Genomic DNA, 27,842 nt, shown 5'->3' on the forward strand with positions numbered 1-27,842 from the left:
GGACAGAAGTTGGGTCTTTGGGCAGGAAGTGGAGGCCATTAGAGGAAGTCATTGAGTGAGCGTGATGACTGTGGGGAAGGGTTTGGCGCCATCTTGAGAAGGTCAAAAATGATTCTGGGAATAAATGCTTTCCTTACTGCCTACTCTCTGACCTGGAGCGTGGTTCAAGTCTGTCATCAATTGATACTGAAACGCAGAGAAAACTCCAAGCCCTCGGGGATCGATTTCCCCATTCTTGAGAAAAACCCATGTCCCAAAGAAATTCCTCCCCATCATGTTACTTACTGCCTGGTGCCTAGTGGGCGTTACCTACACGTCTGCGTTTTCTTTTTATAAGATCATATTCTGCAAACCGATATTAATAAATTGCATTACTAAGCATTTAATTAGAAACTCTCAATTGCCAGGCATTGTCAAATAAGTTGGGAGTTTACTGTTTATATAGTAGATACAGGCATAAACATAGGTACATACGTTTTTTAAAAATCAGGACATGGTGTTCGTTTCTTTCTCAATTAAGATTCCCATTTTTGAGGTAGGGAAGTACTGGCGTGTTTATTTATTGTCTTTCTCCTTCATTAGCGAGCTTAATGAGGCAGGAAGTATGTCTTTTTCTTTCCGTTGGATCCCCAAAGCCTACTATATAGCGCCTTGACACATGGTAGGTACTCAACGCATATTTATTCATGAAAGAATTGTCCTTGAATTACGTAGTAAAAAGAGAAGATACAGGCTAAAAGAGCTGATGTCGTTTGCCTAGGGTCACAACCAGGAAGAAGCGGTACCGGGATTCTAACTCGCCATTGTCCGAATTCCAATCCCAAATGAATCTCTCTGAGCAACCGTGGACAAGTTGCTAAACCACTCTGAACCTCAACGTCCTTAGCTGCAAATCAAGGTTAAGAAAGGTGGACTGGCTGATCCTATGCGCCGCATTCCGGCAGCGGGCTTTATGAACGCAAACTTGGGCGCCGCACTACAGCCCAAGCTCTCTTGGATCCCAACGCTGCACGGAGAACAATCCCTCCTACGACTTCAGACCTTCCCGCTCCGAGCCCCGCCCGCCCCAAAGGGCGTGGTCAAGGCGGGGCCAAAGCGCTGACACGTGCACGGAGAGGGAGGGCGCAGGCGCGAAGTTGCGGTGACGTAAGGGCGCGCGCGCTCCTAGCGGGGAGCCGACTCGCCGGAGCGCCTCTGCCCTTAGTTTCGCGTTTGGCCTGCGCAGGCGCAAACCCGCAAGATGGCGGCGGCTGGAGCTGGCCGCCTGAGGCGGGCTGCGTCAGCGCTGTTGCTCCGGAGCCCCCGACTGCCGACCCGGGAGCTGTCAGCTCCGGCCCGGCTCTATCACAAGAAGGTAGGAGCGGGCGAGGGGCTGCGCGGACTCCGCACCGATCTGGGGGTGGGAGTGCGAGGACCACAGAAAGAACCCAAGTGTGCCGTTGCCCGACGGAGGTCCAGCCTAGGGAGGAGTGGCCGTGGGATTCTGCGCTGCCCGGGGAGCCCCCATTATGGGCCGGGGTAGTGACGGCGCCTGGCCGGGGATGGAGGACCCGCCCCCTCGCACGAGTCTGCCTCAACTAACTTTCCCTCGAGCAGTGACACTAACTGCGCATGTAAACAAATAAGTGCCCGAGGGCCGCGCCGTTAGCTGCGATGTCCGTCATTCCAGCCTTAAACATGCCGACAGCCCAGGAAGGAGGGTCCTGTTAGGACTTGCCAGCCTGACACACACGCACGCACACCCACACCCTCTCCCCGACACCGGCGGGCTCTGGCTTCAGCCAGGCCACCGCCCTGGCCAAGCGACCTTGGGCAAGTCACTGCTCTCCGCTGAACTTGTTTCCCCATTTGTAAAATAGCTATGTTAGCATCCCCCTATACGAAATAATGCTCGGGAGTCGTCTGCGTGGTGCCCGGCACACGGAGACCATTTATGGTGCCGCTGTTGTTATTCTTGCAGGAGTTCGTAGCCTCCAAGTGGAGTCAGACACGTGACCAACAATCATGTTTTTTATTTTCGTTTTGTTTTGGGGGAGGGGTTGAGATAGGTGCGTACTTTGCAGCCCTGGCCTTCCGGGGGCGTAAAGTCCTTTAGACGTGAGACTCGCGCACTCGAGACGACTAACTAAAGAATGCAGTAAATCAACACGAGGCAAAAGTCCAGATGGGATATTATCTTGGAGGTCCTTGAGCTTGGCGCCAACATCTGCGGTTGGCTTGGTGGAGGGAGGGGACTGGAAGATCGGTATACGTACGGTTAACTGGTAAACAAATCTCAAGGTTATTAAAGACTAAGGTATGCCAGTTTGAATAGATCTTGATTCTGCCTGGCTTCAGCCCATTGCCAAGGACCTTGCTCCTCCCCCACCCAGGGGTGTGTCTTGTTGACGGTACATTCTGACTCAATTCGGGCTGGCAGCCCTTCCAGCCACCAGGGTGCGCTGCCGCACCGGGGCGATTTCAGGACCCTGAAACGGTGATGGAACTGATTTTTTATCGTCATACAGAAATGGACACGTTCCATAGCATTGTTCCCCTGTAACAGCCTTCTTGAGGCTCCTGGGAAAGCCTTCAATTTATGGACCATAGGTATTTTTAGACTGTTTTAATAGTAATCATTGTCCACTAAGAATGGATTTTATTTGGAAACAATAAAAATGTTTGAGCCCAAATCTGGCGACTTTGGTGGGTAAAGGTCAACTAAGTATATGTGGTGAAAAACCCTATGGAACGAAGGCGTGATTTGGCTGATTTTTCTCAAATCTCTGGATCACAAATGGTTCTCACTGACATGAGTGTAAGCCTTCCTACCCAGGTGACATTTGGTACTTGGTGATCACCTGCCAAGTTCAGGTTCCTGACTTCACGGAGCTTCCCGTCAAGTCAAATCAGCGCCAGAAAAGTGATCATGTTTTCTCTTAACCCTCTCATTTCAGGTTGTTGATCATTATGAAAATCCTAGAAACGTGGGGTCTCTTGACAAGACATCTAAAAATGTTGGAACTGGATTAGTGGGGGCTCCAGCGTGTGGTGATGTAATGAAATTGCAGGTAGAGCTGGTTTTCATTTTTAATGTTAATAATTGGTAATCCCAGTGTTTATACAGTGCTTCATAGTTTGCAAGCATTTGCACATATACCATTTCCTCTGGTCAGCGTTTTGATTCCTGTGAGATGGGATGAGTCAGTGTTATAAATGATTAGAGCCGGAGCCCGAATCATAGTTCTCCTGTTAGTGTACTATGCTGACCCTTTCTGATATAGTGAACTAATCTCACCTTTCTACACACTGAATCAGCTTAAATTCCAAATTCAGCTAAGTAAAAAGTTTTGTGAATTTTACTGACCAAAGGAAAACCACAACAGTTGAGTTAGCAATCCCCAATGAGATAAGAAATGCAATAAATCCAACCTCCCCCAACTTGGAGACAACAGGAAGGCCTGACTGGCACTCTGGGTAAACGGTAGCTATATCCACAATCTGCTTCATCATGGTGGGTGAGCCGTTTGCCAAAGTCTTGATGCGTGTTGTAGAAAACAGAAACCAGGCAGGAGGGAACCACTAAATGCAACTGGGCTCTCAAGAAAAAAAGCATTAACCAGAGACCTTTAGTGCAGATCCTCCCTGTGTTTTAAGAGGCAAATGGACCCAGCAGCCACCAGTAGAACTTCATAGCCAAAAAGCAGGCTAGGGTTGGGAAAAAAAAAACAAAAAACAATAACGGGGTGAGAGGGCCTATTCTTCCGCTGATCATTACCAGCTAGGCCTATATAATTCTGTATAATTGTTCCTACGTTTAACTTTTCATCACTGAATTCTTCGAAACAAAGCAAACTCAATAATTAATGCCAAAACTTAAGTGTAGAAAGCAAGACCAGAGCTCCTGGGGACAGCCCCAGTGACCCTCCATGAGTGCCGAGTTCTACAGGGTGGCCTAACACCTGTCTCTTTTCTAGATTCAAGTGGATGAAAAGGGGAAGATCGTGGATGCCAGGTTTAAAACATTTGGTTGTGGTTCTGCAATTGCCTCCAGCTCCTTAGCCACTGAATGGGTGAAAGGGAAGACGGTAAGCTTGCTTGCAAATCTGACAGAATTAAATAACATTCTTCACAAACCTGGCTCAGTTAAGGGAAGTGTCTAGTGAGTGGGGGGGGGGAAAGGAACTATGATTTTTTTGCTAAATATTCTAAAAATTTTTAACTTTCTCCTACCCAGATCTTGATTAAATTTTTCTCCACCTTGGGAATTGTGGATAATTTTATTAAATGTTTTTTAGTTTGGGGGTTTTGTTTTGTTTTGCTTATGTTGTTGTTGAGCATTTTTATTTGTTTAGGGGTTTTGGTGGTTTTATTTTTAATTAAAAAGAAAAAAAGGTCCTCACCTCTCCATCTAACAAACTATAAAGCTGAAAAGAAATCCTTGGTTTTCTCCAAGGTTGCTCACGTTGTTATAATTTCTTAGGAGTCTCAGTCAGGTCAGGAGGCATTGAGGGTGGTTCTTCTTGTTTATTTCCATCATGCTTCAGGAAGGATTGCAGGTAGCTTACAAGGATTCATGAAATAACAAACTGGCCTGTGCAAAAAGAGAGATGGAAGAATTGAAAACACAGTGATGGTAGGGGAAAAGCGAACAAACACATCAAAACAATGATCCAGATGGCTGGTCACAGGCCCTCTGAGAGTGGTGATAAGATAGGGTGAAACAGCTTTTCCATCTTTTTTACCTGTCGAAGCTTTTTCCCAGCAGCTGCAGAAGTAGAAGGTCCCAAGCCCAGTGACGAGCTGGACTTTCTAAAATCTAGTCGTCATTAAAACCTCTTAGAAAAGCCAAACTGCACGGTACTCATCTTTGTGTCCCCAGGGGAGCAGAGTCATGGAGATACATGCTTGGGGAGCTGGACAGCTATACAGCAAAGCCGTACTCCACATGCCACCTGCTTCCTGTGGCCTGGGGCCTTCTGGTTGGCAAGCTTCTCCGGGCCACGGAAGCATAGACCTGACCACAGTTCTGGCAGGAGATGCCTCTGACAGACTTGTCAAGAACTGGCCTCAGGGAAAGGGGAAGTAAAGAGACAAAGCACCTGTACTCCCATGTCTCAATACTTAGGGGGCTATGGGTTGTGATCAGAAAATGGGGGAAGAAAGTCTTTTCTTTGACCTTGAGATCCTCCCATCTGAGTTTCGAGGAACAGAACTTAAATCATAATTCAGTGGAGTTAGAGGAATTGGGAAATTGGGGGACAGATGGGGAAATTTGGCTTCCCCTCAGGCAGTGGGCCCCGGTTCCACGTGGACAAGGAACTGCCTGCCTCCTGTTAGGACTTCGGGCTCTTGACCAGCATCATTTTCAGTCTGGAGGAACGAGTCTCCTTTCAGCAGAGGCTGAGCCTAAAGAGAGCTCTCATCCCAAGACCTATCTGTGCCACTTCCAGAGTGCCCGAGTGCCACCAGCCTGTCTGACACCTCTCCTGGTGCCATTCAGCACTTCTAGTTGACGGGACTTATTCTGAACATTTGCTGTAAGGACATCGGAGAAGCTGATAGTCATAAAACCAGCATAGGAAATCACTGCTTTCAACAAAAATAAAAGCAGACCCTTAAGAGACTTCTCACAGGTTCTCCCAGCTTATAGACGTGTCTTCACCAGCCTTGTTTACCCCAGCCAAGCAATGCAGGTGTGTATACTTCGTGCCTGAGAATCCAGGCTGCAGGCTTGACATGCAAGTGGGGTTCCTCAGAAGGTCCTCGGTCCTTTGTGTGGGGTTAGTAACAGAAAGCCTGTCCTGAGAGCCTCTTTGATTTTCCCTTGGTATTGCTGTCCGTCCAGAAAGAGCGCCACTAACACTGCTTCTCTGTCCCATGTGCCTCTCAGGTAGAGGAAGCCTTGACAATCAAAAACACAGATATCGCCAAGGAACTCTGCCTTCCTCCTGTGAAACTGCACTGCTCCAGTAAGTACTCTGCTCTCCAGAATGCCAGTGAGCTTGGACAGTTGGGAAGAAGTTTGTAATGGCGTCAGCTTGCATTTGTGACAGAGTAATGATGTGTCCCTTGTGGTCACGGAGTCCGCCTTATAACTGTCAGAGGGCTCAAGCCCTGTGGTCTCGCAGCCAATTCCAGGCGAGCCCTACAGGAGGTGGAGTGTGCCAGGCGTCGTGCTGAGCACTTCCTGGCATCGTTTCCAAACCTCAGAAACGCCCTCCAGGCTACAGAAGGTGTAAATTACCTCTCCTTTACAGATGGGGAAACGGGGGTTCGTGTTAAAGCACCCCAGTCAGATGGCTTCAAAGTGGGAGAGCCAGGATCTAAGCCCCAATCTTTGATTCCAGAATCTGCTGTTCCCACCCCATGGTAGTAAACTAAAGAGCAGCAGAGGAGAAAATTCAGATTTCACCATAACCTTATTCGTGGTGTGTTTCTGTTATTTCATCACTTCCTGTCCACATGCTGTTGCTGTTGGGGTCGCATCTGTGTATGTGGAATGACTAAGCCCAGCTATGCAGTCTTCCCCTCTGCACTGTCAGAGGAGAAAGCCCAGATGCCTTAAGACTGATACTTGGCTTTCCAGATCAGTCTGTCTTAAATCTAAAGCTATTTCCATCTTCTCTCAACCTTCTTGGGAAAGGAGGGAATGACAAACAGCAGCCGTAACATATTGGTGGAGATTTACTGACCAAAGTAGTTAAAAATCAGCTGAGAGCCAGGTCTCTTGCCAAGGTAAGACTCACAGGAGAAGGGCGTGCTGGGACAGGGACGCACTGACGCAATCCTCAAGAAGTCTGCTAAGACCCGAGTTCTTTGCACTAGCACTGGAATTTCAAGTACCCATGAATAAAGGCCATCGCTTGTAAACATTTGCACAAAGCTTCAGAAAAACGCCAGCTGTTTCATTCGGCCTCTGGGTGCTGAAACCTTGAGCTGAGGCTCTCTGCTGTTTGCTTGCTTTCTGCGGTCATTCCAGCTCTCTCCATTTTTATTTCCCCCCGTAGCCTCACTTTTAATATCGACTCCAAAGTAAATTTTCAAACTTTGGGTTCTTAGAGGGTGATGTGGCAGACACCATCCCATCAACAAATGACATGGCCCACGTTACGTCAGCAGCTTAATCAACATCCGCCATGAGGTGTGATCAGACAACATGGTAAATGTTTATGTTTAAAAAACTATTACAGTAAAAGGCACATTGCCATTAACCCCCCTCACTTCGAACACACTTATCCCATCGTTCTTGCCACTTTCTGAAGCAGTTCTGGAAGTCCTCTTTCGTGAGTGTCTTTAGTTGTGCTATCGCGGCTGCCTCAATGTCCTGAATCTATTCAACACATTTACCTTTCATGGTCATTTTGACTTTGGGGATGAGCCAGAAGTCACACGGTGCCAAACCCGGTGACTAAGGTAGACAGGACACACTATAATGTTTTTATTTGACAGAAATTGCCGTACCAGAAGTGGTGTGTGACATGGAGCCTTTCCATTCTGATCAACAAATACAGCGAGTGCTGCTGCTGAGTGCCATCCAGCAGAAAGGCAGGGATCTTCAGTATGGGAAGTGGCACATCGAACCTTAGTGACAGTGGGTGACAAGCTTCAGCTTGTTTGGTGCAGTCAGTTGGCTGTGAACTACAGTTGAGAGAAGGTGTGTTTTAAAGTGTGCCGTAAATCATCCATCATGACAATGCTCTGTGTTACACATCACTTCTGGTATTCAGCGATTTCTGTCAAATAAAAACATTACAGTGTGTCCTCATCCACCTTATTCACTGGATCTGGCACCGTGCAACTTCTGGCTTTTCCCCAAAGTCAAAATGACCATGAAAGGTAAATGTTTTGAATAGATTCAGGACATCGAGGCAGCCGCGATAGCACAACTAAAGACACTCACGAAAGAGGACTTCCAGAACTGCTTCAGAAAGTGGCAAGAACGATGGGGTAAGTGTGTTCGAAGCGAGGGGGTGTATTTTGAGGGGGATTAATGGCAATGTGTCTTTAATAAGTTTTTTTATTTAGATATCCACCATATTGTTTGATCACATCTCATACATTTACTCCAGACTTTCATGTGAGCAGATGAGAGTTAACAAATGTGTCCCTACTATGTGTCAGACACATTATGTAAGTCCTCATACAATCCCAGCAAGAAAAGCATGCTTGTCCAATTTTACAGGAAAGAAAGTAGATTCCAAGAGGCTAAAGAAGTAGAGTCCCAGGTATTTAACCCCAGTCTGTGTCCAAAGCCAGCACAGGAAGAATCTGGCTCAGGAAATGGCTGGCTGGTGTCCAGGCTTGCTGCTCACCCCAGCACCCTGGCTAGGTGACTGTTAAGCCTGGCCCAGCACCACTGCCCTCAGCTCTTAAAAGACTCCATTCCTAAGATTACTTCTGTGTCTGGAAACTTAGGCTGTCTTTCCTCCCCTGCCTTCCAGTGCTGGCTGAAGATGCGATCAAGGCTGCCCTGGCTGATTACAAACTGAAACAAGAACCTAAGAAAGGAGAGGCGGAGAAGTGAGCCCTTGGCGAAGCTTCCAGCTGGGCACATCGGCTGCTTGCCCACCCGCCGTGCAGTCACCGTAGATTTCCGAAGCCCCTCACACTACAGTGAAAGAGCTATGCAACTCTCACGTTTGCTGTTCACACTGTGGCCCTAATGCAAGCAAGATACACAGTGTCATTGTGAATCCTGTGGTTTCTTTCAGCCCGCTTCTATCCCCTTAACCCAGCTATGTATATTCTGAATTGTGTGTATGGCCTCAAACTGAAATCAGTAATGAAGTCCCAAGCTTTGGTCGTCTGTGAAGGGCACAAAGGTCTGTTTTACCTGAATCTGTTTGGGGGAAGATTACCAATAGAATGCCTTTGTAAGATTCTTTGCTAGAACCAAGCATTGTATATAAAACACACCTGCATATATACAGTAAATAAAAGAACGCAAGACAACATTTTTCTCTGCTAAGCCTTGTCTCTTGGATCCCTCACTCACCCCAAAGTGCTGCCCAAGGTCCTTTGGTGTCCCCCCTGCTGGACCAGGATGACACATGCACCTTTCTGAGCAAACTGGGCAGTAAAGACTATGGAGATTTTCACAAAGCCAAGTGCATGTCATGTTTCGTGAAATGAGTTAAGGTGAAAGTTGACGGCCATCATGTTTCGTTGCTCTTTGCAGAATAACGGATGGACAACTCCTCATGAGAACGAAAATTCGTTTGTAATTTCACTGGTCTGTGAAATCCTAAAACCTAACAAGTGCTGACTTAGACGATACCCTAAAGCTGTGGGCCATAGGTAAAGAGCACCTGGGGGATGAGTTTAAAATACAGATTTCTAGGCCCCGGGGTCAGCTTCAGGTCTGGGCAGGTGATTCCAACTTGTGTGGTGGCGGATGAGCCAAGCCATGGGCAGAAACTTCTTTGGGCCCCTTCTGTATCATGCACAGGTGTGACCTTCACACAGTTCATTCTGAGCTGTCCGTGCATGGTGAACTGATGTTGGAAATACCCATCCCTGGCACAGACACGAATATCAGCCCTTCTAATCACTGTCCCCTCTGTGGGCAGACTTCACTGCCCAGTGTGCTCCGAGGTGCGTGTGTCGTCTTCCCCACCAGGGTAAAGGGCAGGGTGTACCTTTCTGAGGTACCCACAGTCATGCACCGGCTAAAATCCCACCAAAGGAGGCCCAAGTTCCTAGTGAAAACATAATACTGAAATAACAGTTACGTTTCAGATCTCTTTGAACTCTCCCGAAGTAAGACGTGTTTGTCTTTTTTGATGGTGGTTTTGTTTGGGCATAGGCTGGCTGCCTCTTAACCATACCTCCTTTGTTAAAAAAAAAAAAAATTATATATATGTGTGTGTGTGTGTGTGTGTGTGTGTGTGTGTGTGTGTGTATTTAAAAATCCTCTGGGTTCTGGGGAAGGGCATAGAACTTCAAAGACCATTCCCTCTGCAGCCTAGAAACCAGAGGACCTTTATCATCTCAAATTAGAGCCCCTGGACGGAACCATGTCAAATTGTCCCGGGTGGCACATTCTATCTAATTCATCGTCCCTCTAGGATGTGCTGGTCTCTTTCCCTTCTTTATCATCTATGGTAACACTGCAATTCCCCATCACTCTTCTTTGTGATTTTTTAAAAAAATGAGATGGTTTTATCCTGGTCAACATCCTCTGACAGTTGAAGCTGAGTTCTAGCTACACGTCAGAAGCTTCTCATATACAGTCAGAGCAATATTACCAGAACAGCCCAAACCCCAAAATAGGTGGTTGTGCAGCTAAAAGAAATGAATTGGGTTTTTTGTTGTTGTTTTGAATTTTACTTTAAAGACACGCCTTTTCCCAGACAAGTCTAGTTTTAACCACACGAGGGCATTGTGTACCCTTCAATGAGCTCAAGTCCAGGGTTTATAGGGTCTCCAAGGAGGTCTCAGCATCACCAAGTAAACCCTGCCACGGCGATCTCGACACACGAGTTACGGCTGTCCATCACGCGCCATGCCCTGTGCCAGGCCCTTCCATCTGTAATCCTGTTAGTTCTCGTAACAGCCCACTGAGGTTTTTTTTCAAATGAGGAACGTGGCTCAAGCGATCAACTGACTCTCAGGCCCGCTCACTTGGGCTGCGTGAGGCCCAGGCTTCTCCCACCTCATTTCCTCCAGGCAGAACATCCCACGGATGCGAACCTCACATCAGAGGCTCATCTGTGCGCTGAGCATTCGCACAAATAGCAGCCAACACAGAAGGAGCCCTGATTCATTCATTTGGCCAGCTCACCACCACGCACCACGGTCCTCACACTGGCCGTGCATCAGACATATCAAGGAGCCCCATTTTATCCTGATGTCCAATTAAATCCGATGCCCTAGGGGTGGGGCCGGGGCACTGGTGGTTTTGAAAAGCTCCCCGGGAGCTTCCAATGTGCACCCATCGGTGGAAACCAGCATGAAGTGCTTTGCAAAGCAGTTTGCTAAAATTATCTCAGTGGATGCTCACTGTCTTGTGAGAAGGTGTCATTCCCCATCTTCACAGAGCTCTCGAATCCCTTCCTCTCTGCACCCCTCCCCCCGCCCAGTCTGCCTTAGTCTAGGCCCCCATCATCTCTCTCCTGGCCCCCCCATCAGTCTCCCCACCTCCAGCCTCACTGCTGGGATCCAGCTCCCACGTGGCTGCCAGAGGGATTGTTCTAAACCAAAGTATTACCCTGTCCCTTCTCTTCTTAAAACCCATCCATGACTTGCCGTTGCCCTTCCGACAAGTTCTAAACCTACCACATCGGTCGCTTTGTTCCAGCCACACTGAACCTTAACTGCAGGCCTTTGCTCATGCTGTTTCTCCTGCCAGGAATGCCCTCGCCAGGCACCTTCCCTTAACCTCCACTCAGCCTGGGAGCCTCCTCGCAGGCATCACTTCCTCCGGGAAGCCTTCCCTGATTCCTCCAAGCTAAACCAGGTACCCCTCTCAAATTCCACAGTCCCCTGTTCTTCCCTAATCACATACATATCATGGACAGCATTGTACTATGCTGTTTTCTTATCTTTGTATGTCATTACCCAGAGACTGAGTCTTCTTTTTTTAATGTAAATAATTTCTTTTCAATTTTAAACAGGTAACACACTATTAAGAAAAAATTCAAACAGCCTAAAAGGGAACACTGTGATATATAAGTTTCCTTGCCACCCCTACTCATTGCCCAGTCTCCTTCCTCACAGGCAATCTCTGATACTTGTTTCTTACATGTCCTTCCAGAGATTTTCTAGGCATATCCAAGTATACATATGTTTACATAGACTGTCCTTTTTCCTTTTTACAAATGGTAGCATGCCTGACAATTAAGTTCATGAACTCATCCCAGAAAAAGTGCTACATACCTCATTGCTGAATATCACCAAGGTCACCTTCGAAGTACTCCCCTTGGGAAGCTATGCATTGACGCCAGCGCCTAGTCTGCCCTTCAAAGCAATTTTGGAACTCTTTTTCCGGAACGGCCATCGGAGCTGCTGTTGTATTACCCTTGATGTCCTGAATGTCATCAAAATGTCTCCTTTCAATATTTCCTTTCTCTTCAGGTAAAGAAAGAAGTCACTGGGGGCCAGATCAGGTGAGTAGGGAGGGTGTTCCAATACAGTTATTTGTTTACTGGCTAAAAACTCCCTCACAGACAGTGCCATATGAGCTGGTGCATTGTCGTGATGCAAGAGCTCCTTCGGGACCATTTCTGCACACACTTTTCTCATGCCAAGATTTTCAGTTAAGGTTTTCCTAACTGTTTCTCTATTGATGTTTACTTGGTATGCTATGGTTCTCACAGACAGCCTACGATTTTGATGCACAATTCTATGAATTTTTGCAATGTTTTCATCAGTTCTGCTCATTACTGGCCACCCTGACCTCTCTTCATCAGTGACGCGTTCTCTCCCCTCAGAAAAATGTTTAATCCACTTGTACACTGCCGTTTTCTTTATAACATTAACTCCCTAAACTTGGACTAACATGTCCCTGATTTTACTTCCACTCTTGCCAAGTTTAACATGAAGTTTAATGTTTGTTCGTTGCTCTAATTCAAGCTCAGACATTCTCACGACGACACACAAAAACACATGACAATAATGAACGCCTCTCAGCAAGACCCCGCCACACGTCAACACGAACGCAGCTGTGAGACACTGATATACCAAGGTTATGAAACCTTACCGAGCTGTTAGCACAGTGCTGCCAACGTAGCACATGGTGGCAAGTTCACAAACTGAATTCTCCGATCTCGTACTCCCCAGACTTCTGCATCTTTTTATTTTCCTCTTGAACATATTTCCCCACATCAGTTCCTATTGACCTGTCTCTTTCTTATTAACAGCTACACAGTATTCCATGTGTGATGGTCTATAATTTAGTCTTCTATTGATGACTGTGTATGTTGTTTTCACAGCAATATCATAATTGTGGAACCCAGCACCTGGTGTAGTTCTTGACTTACTAGGGGCTCCATGAATGCTTATTAGATGGATGGATGGATTTGTGGGTAAGGGGATAGATAGATGGTTGGGTGGGTCAATGGATGGGTGGGTGAATGAATAGAAGGGTGGATGGATGGAGGGGTGTGTGAGTGGATGGATGGGTGGGTAGGTGGATGGACTGATATGTGAGTAGATGGGTGGGTTTATGGATGGATGGATATACACAGATGGGAAGTGGGTAGAGAGATCGGTGGGTGGGTGGGTGGGTAGGTGGATAGATGGATAGATGGATGGATGGATGGATGGATGGATGGATGGATGCAAAATAGAGTTATAGAGAGATGAAATTACTTGTCCCTGATGACACCACTAAGAAGTGGTAGGTAAGCTCTGGCTGAGATGCTCTGGCCACCTCCCACCCCCTTCAAAGCACCACATCACAGCTGCTCTGACCATGTCTCTAACCTTTCCTAGACGTGATTCCTGGATTTTGGCCACTTGGGGCCATACCCAAATGCATGGTTTTAGAACCTCACATTAAGCATTGTCCTGTCAAAACTAGCTGTCTCTATCATGGAGTCTTCTTAAAAAGCCAAGCAAATGAGGGAGCACTTCTTTATGATTTAATCCCCTTGAACTTGAGGCAATAGTGCAGACTCTGTATCCATCCTTGTGACAGGACAGAAGATTTCTACGTCCCACTGAGTCTTGATAGAGTTAGGGGGTCCCCAGAGATGAGCTCCAGCCCCAACAAGAAGATGGATGTGGAGCACCTAACTCATCAATGGCTCTTTCTGGCCTGTCTGCTTGCTTTCTCGACCCTCCAAGATGACAACAGCCAACCCCTTAAAAAGCAACCTCCCCAGAGAAAACTGTCCCCACACAGGGAAGCAGCGTCAGGACAGAGCAGAGTGAGCTTGGAGAGCTGGAATCAGACAGCGTGGGTTCAAACTCTGGTCACTTTGTGTGACCTTGAACAAGAGCCTTTAACCACCCCAAACCTCGGTTTATTCATCTGCAAAATGGGAATAATAATAGTGCCTACCTGGTAGGGTTGATGTGAAGATTAAATGAGATAATGCACATAAACCATGTGGCGCATAAAAAGGATTTGTTGTTATGACAGTTGTCATGATTACGTATACACTTCAGCCTTGACTCTGCCAGGCATAGTTGCTGGGTGTTGTATAGATGAGCTCATTTACTCTGCACAGAAGTCCGAAAATACTATGATTATCCCTTTTTACAGATGAAGAAATGACAAGGTAAAGTAATGTGTCCAAGATCACACAGCCAGGAAACGGTGGAGGCAGGATTCTAGGCCAAGGCTACTATTCTTTTCTCCCTATAATGATTACTGCCGTTATCATTATTACTATTAGCATTGGTATTATAATTATTATTACTATTACTTACAGTACCGATTGTTACTATTATTACTATTGTTACTACCGCTAGTAGTAGTACTATTATTACTATGTTTTAAATACTGTAATCTCCGGGCTTCCAACCTATGGTGTCTGCCATGGGACCAGTCCTCACAGCAAGGCCTCCAAAACCATACAAAGCTGTGGTCTCACTGCACCCATGCAGGAGACACACAGACATAACTTCTGTCACACATAACTTGACAGGCAAAGTCACTCCACAGTGCGTGGCCAACCACAGGGCACAGCTATTCCCCAGGCCCAGCCTCAAATACCACCAGTACCATCCCCACCCAGCTATCTTTGGAAATGTCATGTTAAATACTCCCACCCTTGGCTTCACTTCAGAGAAGCCCAGCTCTCAGAATAACTCCAAAAGGCACCCGGGGTGAGGACAACTCTTACTGCCCTGGTGCTGCTGGTACAAAAGAGGTCCGCGGGGCCTCCCTTCCTGCCCCTGAGGCCTCAGGAAATGGGTCAAAGGATTGCATTGGACCCCACTCCACCCAAATATCACACACAGCCCTGTGTCACTGGCCCCTTTTGAGCAGGACCTCAGGACATTAGGGAACAATCTTGGATGGGGACATGGGGGCTTGGGCTCTGACCCCAGCTCTGCCATGGTCTCTGCATGTGACCTGAAGCAGATACTTAACTTCTCTGAGCCTCGATTTCCCTTTCTGAAAAATCGGCAGCGTACTAGCTCCTGAGTCATAGAATTGTTGTGAGGATTAAATGGACGATCAAACGTGAAGTTAAAAAAAAAATAGGACAGTGCCAGGCATGTGGTAAGTACTCAATAAATGTTAGCTATCACCACCATCCCCATCCCCACTCTCCCCACCATCATCATTACCATCATCACCATAATCATCCTCAATATGGTCATGCTTATCATTGTCACCAGCATCACTGCCGCCATCACCACCATCACTGCCGCCATCACCACCATCACTGCCGCCAACACTATCACCATCACCATCACCATCACTGCCGCCATCGTGGTCATCACCATCATCGTTGTCACCATCATCCCTGCTACGGACGAAATTGTATCCCCCTAAAATCCCTATGTTGAAGCCCCACCCCTCAATGTAATCGTATTTGAAGACAGGGTGATTATGAGGGAATTAAAGTTAAGGAGGTGATGGAAGTCATAATTGTGAGACCTTCTAAGGAGAGGTCTCACACACTCACTCAGAGGAACGGCCGTGTAAGGGCAAAGCAAACATCTACAAGCCAGGAAGAGAGCCCTCACCAGAAACTGAACCCTATCAGAACCTTGATCTTAGCCTTTCAGCCGCCAAAACTGTGAGAAAAGGAATTTCTATGGTTTAAGCCACACTGTCTGCGGTATTTTGTTATGGCAGCCCTTGATAATACATCCACCACCATCACTACCATCAACATCATCATCATCGTGACAGGGCAGATTCCTCAGGAAGCCAACGCTCAGATGGAAATTAGCACACAGGGTATTCATTCGAGAGGGTTCCTGGGGTCAACACGTGTGAGGGGCAGTTAAGAAAGCAGGATAACTATGGACACTTGTCTCGTTAGGGAGACCACCTCAGGGATGATGTAGATGCCTGATCACTGCACTGTACACCTGAAGCTGAAGCTGAACAATAATGAATGTCAACTACAATTTTGTATATATAAATTTGAACAAGACGTGGAGTACAGCATTAGGAATAGAGACAGTGGAAATGTAATGGCTGCGTGCGATGTCAGCGGGGTAGTGGATGCGGGGAGGGGGGTTGTCACTGTGTGAGGGATATAAATGATAAACGTCTAACTATTACAATGTTTTTTTTCCTATTACAATGTTTTGTGCACCTAAAACTAATTTTAAAATGTTTTTAAAAATTAAATAAATAAATAAAACAAAACAAAAAAGCAAACAAAAAAACAAGAAAAGAAAAGAAAGCAGGATAAGGCAAAGGGAGGCGATGGGCAGCAGTGTCGCCTCACCAACAAAAGTTGCTGTCCATCCCATGGGGAGCTCTAAATCTGATGGCCCCTCAGAGTTGTCCAGCATTGGGGCCCCTATCATTGACAATCTCTAAAATGTATCAAATGTTAGGTTCGAGACTTCCTCTTCTCACTCTTTTTGCCAAAGGAGATTTGCATCTTACAAAAAGAGGAGCCAAGAGCAACGCTCATCACCAGTGAATAAATCACTGATGGTGGAATCCCAGGCATCTGTCGGGCTACTGGGGCAAAGGAGCTTTGTGGGAGCTTCTCACACTGTCCCATTTGCCGTGCAGCCCCAGAATCTTATTCAGTTTTTCCCACAACAGCAGGGCCCCTGAGGACCATCTCCCTTCAAGGGGGTGCTCATCCATTCCAACCCCAAAGGCCCTGGACAGCGTGGCCCTGCTCCCTGGCAAGACTTCTTGGGGGGCTGCCAGGATCCGAGTCTTCTCTTGACCTTTCCCACTCTTTTTTCTCTAGAGTTGAACCAAAAGACAATCTGCTCATGCAGGCGCATTCTTTTCTGGCCGAGCTCACGGAGCTGAGGGCCTCCAGGGAGAGAGCCTAGATCAGGGATGCTTGCACAGGGTGGTCCCGGACAAGCGTGGGCCTCTCTCATTTGTCCTCCTCAGATGGACAACCGGAGAGGGGCTATTGTACAATGAGATGAGATGACAGGTGCACAGGACAGCTGGGCACACCATAGGTGCTTACTAAATGCTCGTTCAGCCACAGGACAGGAGGAGTCAAGAGGGAGATCATGCCTCTGCTATATGCAGAGCAAGAGCTTTCCATGGACTTTCTCTCTGGCCTCCAAAGCTCTGCCCACCTTTCACTTCCCTCAGCCACTGGATTCCCTGCTGTCCCTCAAACTCACCAAGCTCACTCCTACCTCAGGGCCTTTGCACTTGCTGGCCCCTCTACTTGGAGCCCTCTTCCCAGAGCTTTCCAAGGCTGCCTTTTCCATTCAGGTATTCCCTCACATGTCATCTCCCCAGACAGACCCCCTGGTCCAGCCTGGCTTAAGTAGAAACCCATAACTACGCACTGGCTCATCACATTGTTGGTTTTCTTTGAAGCACATAACACTCTGAATTTATCTTGCCCAGGGAGAGTGCATCTGAGGATTCACCATGAAATCTCTGATGCCTAGAACAGTCACTGCATACAATATAGGAAGCATTCCTGAAGGCTTTTTGGGTCACCAGCCCACACCTATAGTGAGGGCCTGGAAAAAGCCATGAGGGAAGAGATCCATCCTCACTCCCTAGGCAAACCTTTCTCCCTTTCTGTATTTTCAGTTTATCTGCAAAATGAGGGATTGGACCCAATGAATCCATATTCCCTTCCAGCTCAAACAAAAATATTCCACAAACTTGGACAACTGCGCATTTTAGCCAATAACCAGCTCACGCCAGAACATGATTCATCTCTGCCGATTCTGCCTAGCAACCAGACCTTCTCCCCACACCCCGAACCAACTCCCTCCCCACGAAAAATTCCTCCCCCACCACCCACTGGCCCAGCTTCCCCGCACCCCACCTCCGCCGGCATCCTGGAGAGGAATGCAAGGCTTCAAGATACCCCCCTGCCTGTCTGCCACCGGCATTTTAACGCAACCTCAGAATGTCTCAGGCTATGTCTGGAACAAGAGGGGGGAGCTGCTCTCACCACCCCCACCCCCGGGTTAGTACAGGAAGCAGCAGCAGAAGTCAGGCCGGTGGAAAGCGCTGACCCAGCACAAGGAGATCATTTCTATTCTGATGCCTCACCCTCCTCCAGTGTCCAGCTCCTCAGGCCTTGAAAAGTGTCTGTGTTTTAGGGAGAAAGAAGAGACAGGGGAAGTGAGCGAGGGGGAAGTTCCATGCTTGAGACAAAACCAGCTCGTTCAGATTGTGTAGAGAAGCTTTCATCCAGTTCCCTAAAGTGAGATAAAAAGGACTATCTCATCTTAGTAGATATGGGAAATCATTTGATAAATGTCAGTACCTACCGTGTTTCCCCAAAAATAAGACCTAGCTGGACAATCAGCTTCTCATGCGTCTTTTGGAGCAAAAATTAATATAAGACCTGGTCTTATTTTACTATAATATAAGATCTGGTCTATAATATAATATAATATAATATAATATAATATAGGGTCTTATAATTAATGTTTGCTCCAAAAGACGCATTAGAGCTGATTGTCTGGCTAAGTCTTATTTTCGGGGAAACACGGTATTTGCGACAAAATCTCGGCAATCCAAGAATAGAAAGTAATTTCCTTAACTTGAAAAAGGACATTTACCAGAAAACAACAGCAAACATCTGGAAAACTTTGGAAGCATTCCCATTAAGATCAGGAACAAGGTAAGGGTGTCCACTACCCCCATCAACTCCACCATCACCACCACCTCAACCACCTCCACCATCATGGACCATCTCTACCACCACCACTTCCACAACCACCAATGATATTGAATTAGAAGTTCCAGCCATTGCAATAAGACACACACACACACACACACACAAAGTAAAGAGAAGAGGATAGACAGGAAGCTATGAAACAGTCACCCATGGATGCTTTGATCACATCTACCTAGAGATCCTTCTTCAATGAGCAGTGACAAAATGACCTGCAGTGGAGATTTGCCTTTGCCATTACCTTTCTGGGCGACTTTGGGTGTCAGTTTCCTCGTTTGTAGCTCTGTGGTAGGACTATACCAACTGTTGGCAAAGTATGCTCCACTGAGCTCTACAGGCCCCTGCAGGGGGCAAAGGGAGGCAAACGGGCCCTCTGGGTATCCCATGCCCCCTTCCAGGATGCAGCTTGATGTTCATTCAACTTATGTTAGCATTCCTAGTAAGAATTTATTAGGACAAAGGATTCTGTGGCCCCCAAAAAGTAGAAAATCAGCAGATACACAAGCAACACAAAAGGGGACTAAGGATAGAAACAGGCAATTCATAGGAGAGGAACTCCAGAAGGCAAAGCGCCTATCTCACCAGTAATCAGAGAACCATAGCAATGGATACCACTTCTCACCTATCCAATTGGGAAAAAAACTGAAAACTAACAGTATTGTCAAGGATATGGGGAAATGGGAATACTCTTAGACCAACATGAGAATGGAAATGGATGATGCATTTTAGAAAAGTCATTTGCCAGCATCTCTGAAAATATTACACATGTCCCCTTGGACCCAGCAATCCCACCAGGATCCAGGAGCGTGCCACTGTCTACAAGACGCACATATGCAGAGTATCTTTGGAAATGTGTGATGACAGCAAGACTGTCCAGCTCTGCCATCTGTGACCTCCCTTTGTGAGCTCTCCCAGGGCGTGTTCTGGCCCCTACACCTGATCAGGAAGAATCCTGAATTGGCTCCATTCCAGAGACACCCAAAGCCCAGGTGAGCTGAAGTCTGGGCTCACCCCTCAAACAGGTGCCTTCCATGTGTGACAGTCACAGTCAGGGCTGCCCCCTGGAGCTCAGAGCTCTTTCCCCCGCCCATAGGTAGACCACAAGCCATAAGGAGGTTGAACTCCCAAGCCAGACATAAGACCTGAGGCCTCTACCCCACTCACCAGCTGTGTGACCTTGGGACAAGTCACTCACTTCTGTGGTACCTCATTCGTCGGCAGTTCACCGAGTTGGGTTGGTTTCCTCATTGGCTAAATGAAGCTGATCAAACCGTCTTTGTAGCGATTTTTCACATGAAATCATTTATGTGAAAAAGTGAATTGGAAACTATTGACTTATATCTACGTTCCAGACCCTTGTTCCAAAGCGAATTCTCTCTGAATATCCTCTCACTTGACAAGACCAATGTTTCAGTTCTTCTGCACTTATGGGCACGTAGGCGGTTTCGTCTTTTTCACTTATTTGAAACAACGCTGGCCTGAATGTCCTGGCACATTCATCTCAGGGTCCACATACCTATTGCTGTAGCCAGGTTCCAGAAAAGAATTTCTGGAGCAAAAGGCAAGGACATTTACAACACTGGTAGATGCTGCCATCTGACCCTCCAAAAAGGCTGTTTCTCTCTCACTCCAGTCTGCTCAAAACCAGACAGTGCGAAGATCAGATCTGGACAAAGACAAAATGTTCTTATCTTATGAGAGGTCATGAGAAAAATTCAGAAGTGTTCTAACTGGTTCTCCAATGGCTGGCCCAGTCCTTCCAGCCAGAGCTCTGCTACAGGCCAAGCTGTGGGGAAATGGGCCTGTGGGCCCAGCCTGTCCCCCTTAGGTTAGCTAGAAGAAAGGACTTCGGATAGTGACGGGGGGATGTTCAGATGCTGGAGAGACGACCAGAGGAGCTGAGAGATTTCTTCCAGGGGACTCTTATCATGGGGAGCGTTTGATCTCTCTGGGATGGATTAAAGGGGGGAAAAGAAGCCAGCTTCTCCCAAGGCCTTCTTATCCAAGAATCAAGTGATTTTTTTTATTTAGGCAAAAGTGGCATCCTGCAGTTATTTCCCCCAGGTGCTGATAATAACGCCTCACACAGGAACACAGAGTTTGAGGCCCACCAGCTGGGTGAAAATCAGAGCAAGCCTCCTCCTTTCTTTTGTCAGAGATGGGACCCTTAGGCCCAGAGAGGGCAAGGAACTCGCCCCAGGCAGCACAGCCAGGAAAGGGCAGAGCCCCACCTCTACCCTGGGGCTCCAGATCCTGCCCAGTACCTGCCCAGAGCCCCCCACTTCCAAGTTCACGCCTCCATAACGCCCCAGGGCTGTGGCTTGGACTCCAGACCCTGTGGACTCCTCGTCTCTTGCATGCAGCATCTCCGGCAGGGCGAAGGGCGTTGGAGTCCAACAGACTGGCTTGCTTATTTACCAGCAATGTGACCTCCGGCTGGCCCCTTTAGCTCACTCTGTAAAATGGGGATAAAGGCCCCCTGTTGGGTCGTGGTGCCAACGATGCTGTGCTGGGTGAGCAGCCCGAGTTGCCGCCAGGGGTGGGGCGTGCGCATGCGCCGTTTGTGAATTAGGAAAGGCCTGACTCCACGGCCCATTGTGGTCCAAGCCCTCTTCCGGGCCTTTCCTCCTTGCAGATTGCGAGGCCCGTAGCACCCAGCAGCTGTGAAGACACCTGAGCCAGCTGAGCTGTGCAGCCAGGCGGAAGTTTGGACACATTGGCCTTGGGCCCCTTCCTCCAACCCAGTAGCCTGCATTCATTCATACATTCATGAATAGGTTTGCAGGCAGTGTGGAGCCGTGACTGTGGGGACCAACAGCCTCAGCAAGTTCAAAGCCCAGTTCAGGCACTTTCTGGCTGTGTGACCTTGGGCAAGTCACTTCACCTCTCGGGTTCCGTATGCCTCCCTCAGCTTTGTGAGTACCCAATGCATAGAACGTGTTTAGTGCTATGCCAGCTACACAGTGGGTATTCAAGAATTGGGGACCAAAGGAGGTTCCTGGAGCCCCTCACATCACACCCTCTCCCAGGGCAGGGGCAGAGGAGATGTCCAACTGTCCCAGTGTCACCCTTCCCCTCTGCTCTTCATTCAAGGAGCTCCTTGAAGGGAGCTCAGCACTCTCTGCTCAGCATTCATTGAGCACCTATTGGGTACCCAGCATTCATTGAGCACCTATTGGGTACCCAGCATTCATTGAGCACCTATTGGGTACCCAGCTCCATACTATGCTGGACCCACAGGGCTTGGAGAAATCACAGAATCTGAGATCAGATTCCGGCACCCTCTTTGGAGCTTCCTGATGGTAGAAACGACAGGACAATCAGAAGGGCCAAGAGAAATGGAGCTCCTTCTCCAGTCTGGGCCCCAGGTCAGGTGCTCAAGGAGCCTTACAACACGGCAGGATTTGTGGTTTCACAGGTGAAGCACTAGGGTTCCTGAGAGGAAGCAGAAGCTGCTCAAGGTCCTGCAGCCTGGAGGTGGAGTTCAAGCTCTGAGATTTGAACCCAACTTTTGTGATGCAGACACCTTCTGTCCTTCCCCCACTGTGCCTGGAGGAGTTTCCTGCCAGTGTCTGTGCTGATGAGAATTTGGTTTGTTTTATAGATGGGAACACAACAGAGAAAGGAGAAGACACATTCTAGGTCCCTTGGCAACTAATCACACTGGGTCCCCCTCACCTTTCCAGCCCCCCAACCCCAGAAATAGCCCTAGCACCTGCCCCCTTGGGCCCAAGTCCCTGGGCTCCCCAACGCATATCGCCAGCCATGTCTCCAGCATGCTCCCCCAGACAATGTTTAAGCCCTGGCTGGGGTCACCAAACCCCAGAGGGAGACAGGGAACAGCTGCAGCATGACCCCTGGCCCCCACTGGGAGCCAAGCCGATCCGAGGGGCATGAGGGGGTGGCGGGGAGAGCTTTTCAACACCCACAGTGTAGTGTGAGACTTTCCTCTTTCACCACGTCCTTTACCCCTCCCTGAAGTTCGCAGGACTTCCCTCGCTGCTGGAACTGCTCTGGTCGCACCCACACTTCTAGGGCCCTCTACCCCCAAGATGTTAAGACTCTAAAATTTTAAGCACCTAAGAATCACTGATCTCATAATTCTGAAGTTCTAAACCTAGACCTGGAGAGAAGAGGCAACTCACAGAGCAGCCAGACATTTAGAGACAGAGGTTTCCTCCTTTACGCTTCTCTGCACACAGCACTTCACAGTTTCCAGCTAACAGAACCTCACATTCATTGAGCAACTGGGGGGGTGGGGTGGGGTGGCTGTCCTCAGCACTTTAAGTGAATGAATTCTGCTTCCACCAACCCTCCAAGGTAGGTACCACCATGATGCCCATTTCACAGATGAGGAATCTGAGGCCCAGAGAGACTAAGTGAATTACCCAAGGTCACACAGCTGGGAAACAGCAGAGTTGGGATTCCAACCCAGGCCCTCTGAAGCCTGCACCCCTAACCATCATGCCACACTGCCCTGCACATTGTAAAGTGCTTTTACATCTATTAACCTCTTAGTATTGGGGGGAGGGGGAAAGGGCACAAGGAAAAGGCTGTGGTCCCAGCTTTACAAGGGAGGAACCCAGCGCTCAAAGAGGTACGCTGACTTGCCCCAAGTCACACAGCTAGGAGGGGCCTAATTGGGTCTCCTGGTTCCTTATTTCCGGGTCCCACTACCTCCCCCTCCCCTTGCTGTTCTTAGTCATGGACCCCTTTGCAACCCCAGTCTCTCCTTTTCCCCCTCCAGACCCTCGAGCTGAGTCCAGCTCTCCAAACCCTAAGGGAGAGGCCCCAAGTGGCCACTCCAAGACCTGGACCCTGCAGGCTTCCAGGGTAACCCCAGGAGTCCCTCCCTGCAGGGGCCCAGTGGGTGGTGGGATGCCCTGCTGGGCATCGCAGAGGCCTCTGGCATCAAGACCCTGGCAAGAGCGGATTTACAAGCAGGGTTATTTTATACTTTGCAGCTGCTGCCATAAACCCTGGACCCGCCTGGGGAGGGGGAGCAGCTGCGGGGGAACCTCCCAGGCCCTGGAGCCAGTGCCAAATCCTTCCTGCTATTTCTGAGCAGCCGGAGGAATCCTGAAATGAAAACCTCCTGAAAAAAAGGCAAATCTCTGTCCCACTCTGGACAGCCTTATCCTTTCGCCACACTAGATGAAAAGCCAGGATGCAACAGAGCTGAGCTAGACACAGCGCCAGACTGTCCACCAGAGACCCGGATTCTCAGCAGCTCTGGACAGGTCCCAGCTCCTGTCTGGTCCTCTCATGTCCACGTATAAAATGAGGGGCTGGTCTCAATCAGGGGTTCTGGGACCCTCTGAACTTTAGAGGGCCCCTAAGGTCACTTAGCTCAATCAGTCCCACTGTTGAAGTTTGTATGCTCTAACTACTGGCTGTATGACCTTAGACAAGTTACTTGACCTCTCTGGGTCTCCCTTTTTCTCATCTGTAAAATGGGGAGAAATAATGACCATCTCATGAAGAAGGTTGTGAGGAAGAAATAAAATAACACCAGTAGTTCACAGCAGATGTATTTGTAATAGCCCCAAACTGGAAACCACCCAAATGTCCATCAGTAGGTGAATGGATAAACAAATTGTAATACATCCATACAAGGGAATACTACACAGCAATTAAAAAGGAGTGAAATATTGATACACACAATAGCATGAATAAATCTCAAAATATGTATGCTGAGTGAAAGAAGCCAGACCAAAATAAGAGTACACACTGCATGGTTCCATTGATATAAAATTCCAGAGAATAAAAATGAATCACAATGACAGAAGGCAGACCAACAGTTGCCTCGGGACTGGGGGCAGGGGGTGGAGAGGAGGTAAGAAGAGTTTACAAGCGGTACAAAGACTGTTTCAGAGGTGATGATGTATCCATTATCTTGATTGTGATGATGGCTTTTGAGTATACACATATGTCAAAATTATCAAATTGTACACTTTAAATATGTGCATTTATTGTGTGTCCATTATGCCACAGTAAAACTACAAAAAGTAAAGGGCCAGACATGCATAAGAGTCCATTTATCTGATGTTATTAATCATTGTGGTTGTATCCGGATGAGTCTTTGTTGAATTTTCATCTCCTCCACTAGAATATAGCCTCAGATCTGTTTTGCTAATGGTGTGTCTCCAATACCTGGCACATAGTAGGTGCTCATTAAATAGTTGTGATGGGAAAACAAAGGGTTTATGACCCTGCAACTTACTTCTGGGCCACCTTGGATCCCAGGGGTTTAATGAATTCCAGCCAGGGCAGACTCAAGGATTCCAAGCCTCTGTGCATGAGAACCAAAACAGGCCAGACCCACAATGCCCTGCAGTCGCTGTCAACATCCCAGGGGGCCAGGTGAGGTTGAAACAGGACCCACGATGAAACGCAGTGGACACAAAATGCACGTGCCCCCACCTCACTCTCAACAGAGAGACTCGGCCTTGGGACCACAGACAAGTTCAAAAATAAGGCGGGAGGCTCAGCTCTGAAGAGCCCAGGCTGAGGAGCCAGACAGACCTGGGTTTGAATCCTGGCTCTGCCAGGCAAATCACTGCACCCCCTCTGAGCCTCAGTTTCCTCATCTGTAAAAAGGAGGTAATGATCTTGCTCATCTCCCTGTGGAGAATGTGGAGAGAGTTAAATGTGGTTATGTATGTGCTGGCACATGTGCCTTCCTCCAGCCTCACAGGCATGTGCTCACACATCTGGAGCATCCACCCTGTGCCAGGCACTGGGCCGAGTGCTGGGGAGACATTGGTGACATAGGCCCCTCTCCTCATGGGCTTTGCACTTGGTGGTGACACCCTTGAACACTGTGATTTAATTGGTCTGGGTAGGGGTTCCTGAGTCAGGATTTCTAAAAGCTCATTGTGCAGGTGGAAACCCCTGCCAGGTGGGGTAGGATCATCCCCTCTTTACACACATGGAAATGGTGGCCCAGAGAGGTGAGGTGACTTGCCCGAGGCCACACAGCCAGGAAATGGTGGAGCTGACATTGACCCAGGCAGTCTCACCCCAAGGCCCAAACCATCCCAGAGGGTTAAAGATGATGTATGTGCCCAGGGCAGAGCGGCCCAGGAGACGTGAGTTCATGACTCCCGCTCTCGCCCTGGACATGACTCCTGGCCAGCAAACGTCCAGCCTGTCGTGCTGATCAGAGAAGGGCAGGGCATGGGGAAGGGGGTTATTCAGCACCCCCACCCCCATTCCCACACTGAGCTGGGGTTCATGTCTTTTGAGGCTGGTTTTGCTCTCTCTCCCTCTCCCTTTAGGGTGACAGCAGGCCTGGGGCACCAGGACAGATGCCGGGCTGAGGGCCCCTGTGCGGTTTCACAAGCCCTGGGACAGTGGGGGTCTCTGTTCAGGCCCTCGCAGATTCCCGGATCCTTGGGAACAGTGGAACCCCCACCCCCTTCCCCAAGCCCCACTCTCCCCCCAACCCTAGCCCAGCCACACAAGCTCCGAACCACTGTGTCCCTCTGTGGCTCACTCCCCACTGGTGCCCACCCAGATGTGTGCCCATAAAAGACCCCCCTCCTGGTAACTCCATCGCAGATGGCGGGAAAGATTGAAGGGGCTCTAAGCAAGAATAGGGCCCTGCTGTCCTCTCCCCCAAGGACTTCTTTCATTTATTCAATCATTCATTCATCAAAAAAGCAATAGAGCCCAGTGGAGAAATCAGCCTCTGGAATCAGACTAAGGGGCCAGAATCCTGGCTGTGTGACCTGGGCAACTGACTTCACCTCTCTGGGCCTCAGTTGTCTCTTCTAAGACATAGGACTAATAACAGTACCCACCTCGTAGCGTTGCAAGTTTCAATGAGTTAATAATATCCAGTGCTTAGAGCAGTGCCTGGCACATAACAGATGCTCATTAATTGTGAGGAATCACTGTCACAAAGCCAGGGGACTGTGGAAGAGGCTGGGTTGGGGCTGTCAGTGAAGGCTCCCAGGAGGGAGGGACATCTATGTCAGAAGCTAAAGGATGAGAGGGCTTTAGCAAGGCAAGGAAAGGTGTGGAAGGATGTCATAGGCAGAGGGAATAGCAGCTGTAAAAGCTCAGAGGTGAGGAAGACATCGGTTGACTCCTGCACTGGGGCTCAGACCACCTCCTTAATCCCCCCACACACCAGTCCCAGTGGACACAGGCTAAGGCTAAGGCCCACACTCCATGCCCTCTGGAAGGCCAAGTTGAGTATTAATGGGGAACCAATGACCAGGGAGCTGTTGATTGGGAAACTCACCCCTGTCTGCTCCCAGGGATCTCCAACGGTCTGCTTCTCTTACCTGCTTTTTGCCTGTCATGGGGAAGCTTAATGCATTTCCCAGCCACATCCCAGTGCCTAGGACCCCACAGGAGCTCAGGAACAAGGAGGGAGACTGTCACACCCAGAGAGGTTGAGTGACTTGGTCAGAGCCACACAGCATCCGGGTATTCAGTATTTGTATTCACTTCTCCCCATGTTCTTGGGCAGGAGCTGGTCTGCTGAGAAAGGGAGGGCCCTTCCCCACTGAGCAAGACAGAGGCCATTGTGTGTTATGAAACCCAAACCCAGGCCCCCTCCGGATAGATGTGGGGGGATGTGGGGTTGGTAGAGGAGAGGGGCAGCAGAGGGATGGCCTCCCTGCCCCCATCACCCCGGGGATCCAGCACGTGCTCCTAGCCCAGCCACATCTGGATTCCAGCTGGCAGCTCCAGGGCGGAGGGGGCGCAGTGGCCACAGGAACTTGCCATCAAACACGAGGAGGAGCCTTGTGGTGAGGAGACAAAGGCCAGGGCTGCTTCCAACCCCAGGCGCCAGCAAGGGTGCGGTGAGGGTGGCATCATCCGAGACCCGTCCCATCCGCAGCCACTCTGCAGGGGTATGGGACACTGAAGCCTCGGCTGGGAGCACCTCCATTCCCTGTCTCCTCAGGGAAACAGAGAGGCGGGTGGCTCCCCTGTGGTCACAGCAAGTCACGGAGACGTACATGGAACCTGGCTGTGTGGCCACAAGTCCAGGGCTGCGGCTCAGCCTTGGGAGCACGAGTTATCACCCCCAAACCCCTGGGACGCCCTTTCTTTCCTCTTTCTCACATCATTCAG

General features: G+C 48.8%; 1 protein-coding gene across 1 annotated transcript; it reads left to right on the forward strand.

Annotated features, from left to right (window-relative positions):
• The first annotated feature begins 1,166 nt into the window (after nucleotides 1–1,166).
• On the forward strand, nucleotides 1,167–8,934 carry ISCU (iron-sulfur cluster assembly enzyme). The gene is made up of 5 exons (XM_019757515.2): nucleotides 1,167–1,354; nucleotides 2,937–3,050; nucleotides 3,957–4,067; nucleotides 5,873–5,951; nucleotides 8,424–8,934. Exons 1-5 carry the CDS (start codon nucleotides 1,241–1,243, stop codon nucleotides 8,504–8,506), a joined length of 501 nt encoding a protein of 166 aa, XP_019613074.1. The 5' UTR covers nucleotides 1,167–1,240; the 3' UTR covers nucleotides 8,507–8,934.
• The last annotated feature ends 18,908 nt before the right edge of the window (nucleotides 8,935–27,842 follow it).

Source organism: Rhinolophus sinicus, linkage group LG16 (assembly GCF_036562045.2).
Source record: "Rhinolophus sinicus isolate RSC01 linkage group LG16, ASM3656204v1, whole genome shotgun sequence".
NCBI lineage: Eukaryota > Metazoa > Chordata > Mammalia > Chiroptera > Rhinolophidae > Rhinolophus > Rhinolophus sinicus.

Excerpts from the sequence above, each read along its gene's own strand:
- ISCU (XM_019757515.2), top strand. The coding sequence starts at position 1,241 with ATGGCGGCGGCTGGAGCTGGCCGCCTGAGGCGGGCTGCGTCAGCGCTG. Across the intron at positions 1,355-2,936 it reads CCCGGCTCTATCACAAGAAG|GTTGTTGATCATTATGAAAA; the intron begins GTAGGAGCGGGC and ends CTCTCATTTCAG. Across the intron at positions 4,068-5,872 it reads AATGGGTGAAAGGGAAGACG|GTAGAGGAAGCCTTGACAAT; the intron begins GTAAGCTTGCTT and ends TGTGCCTCTCAG.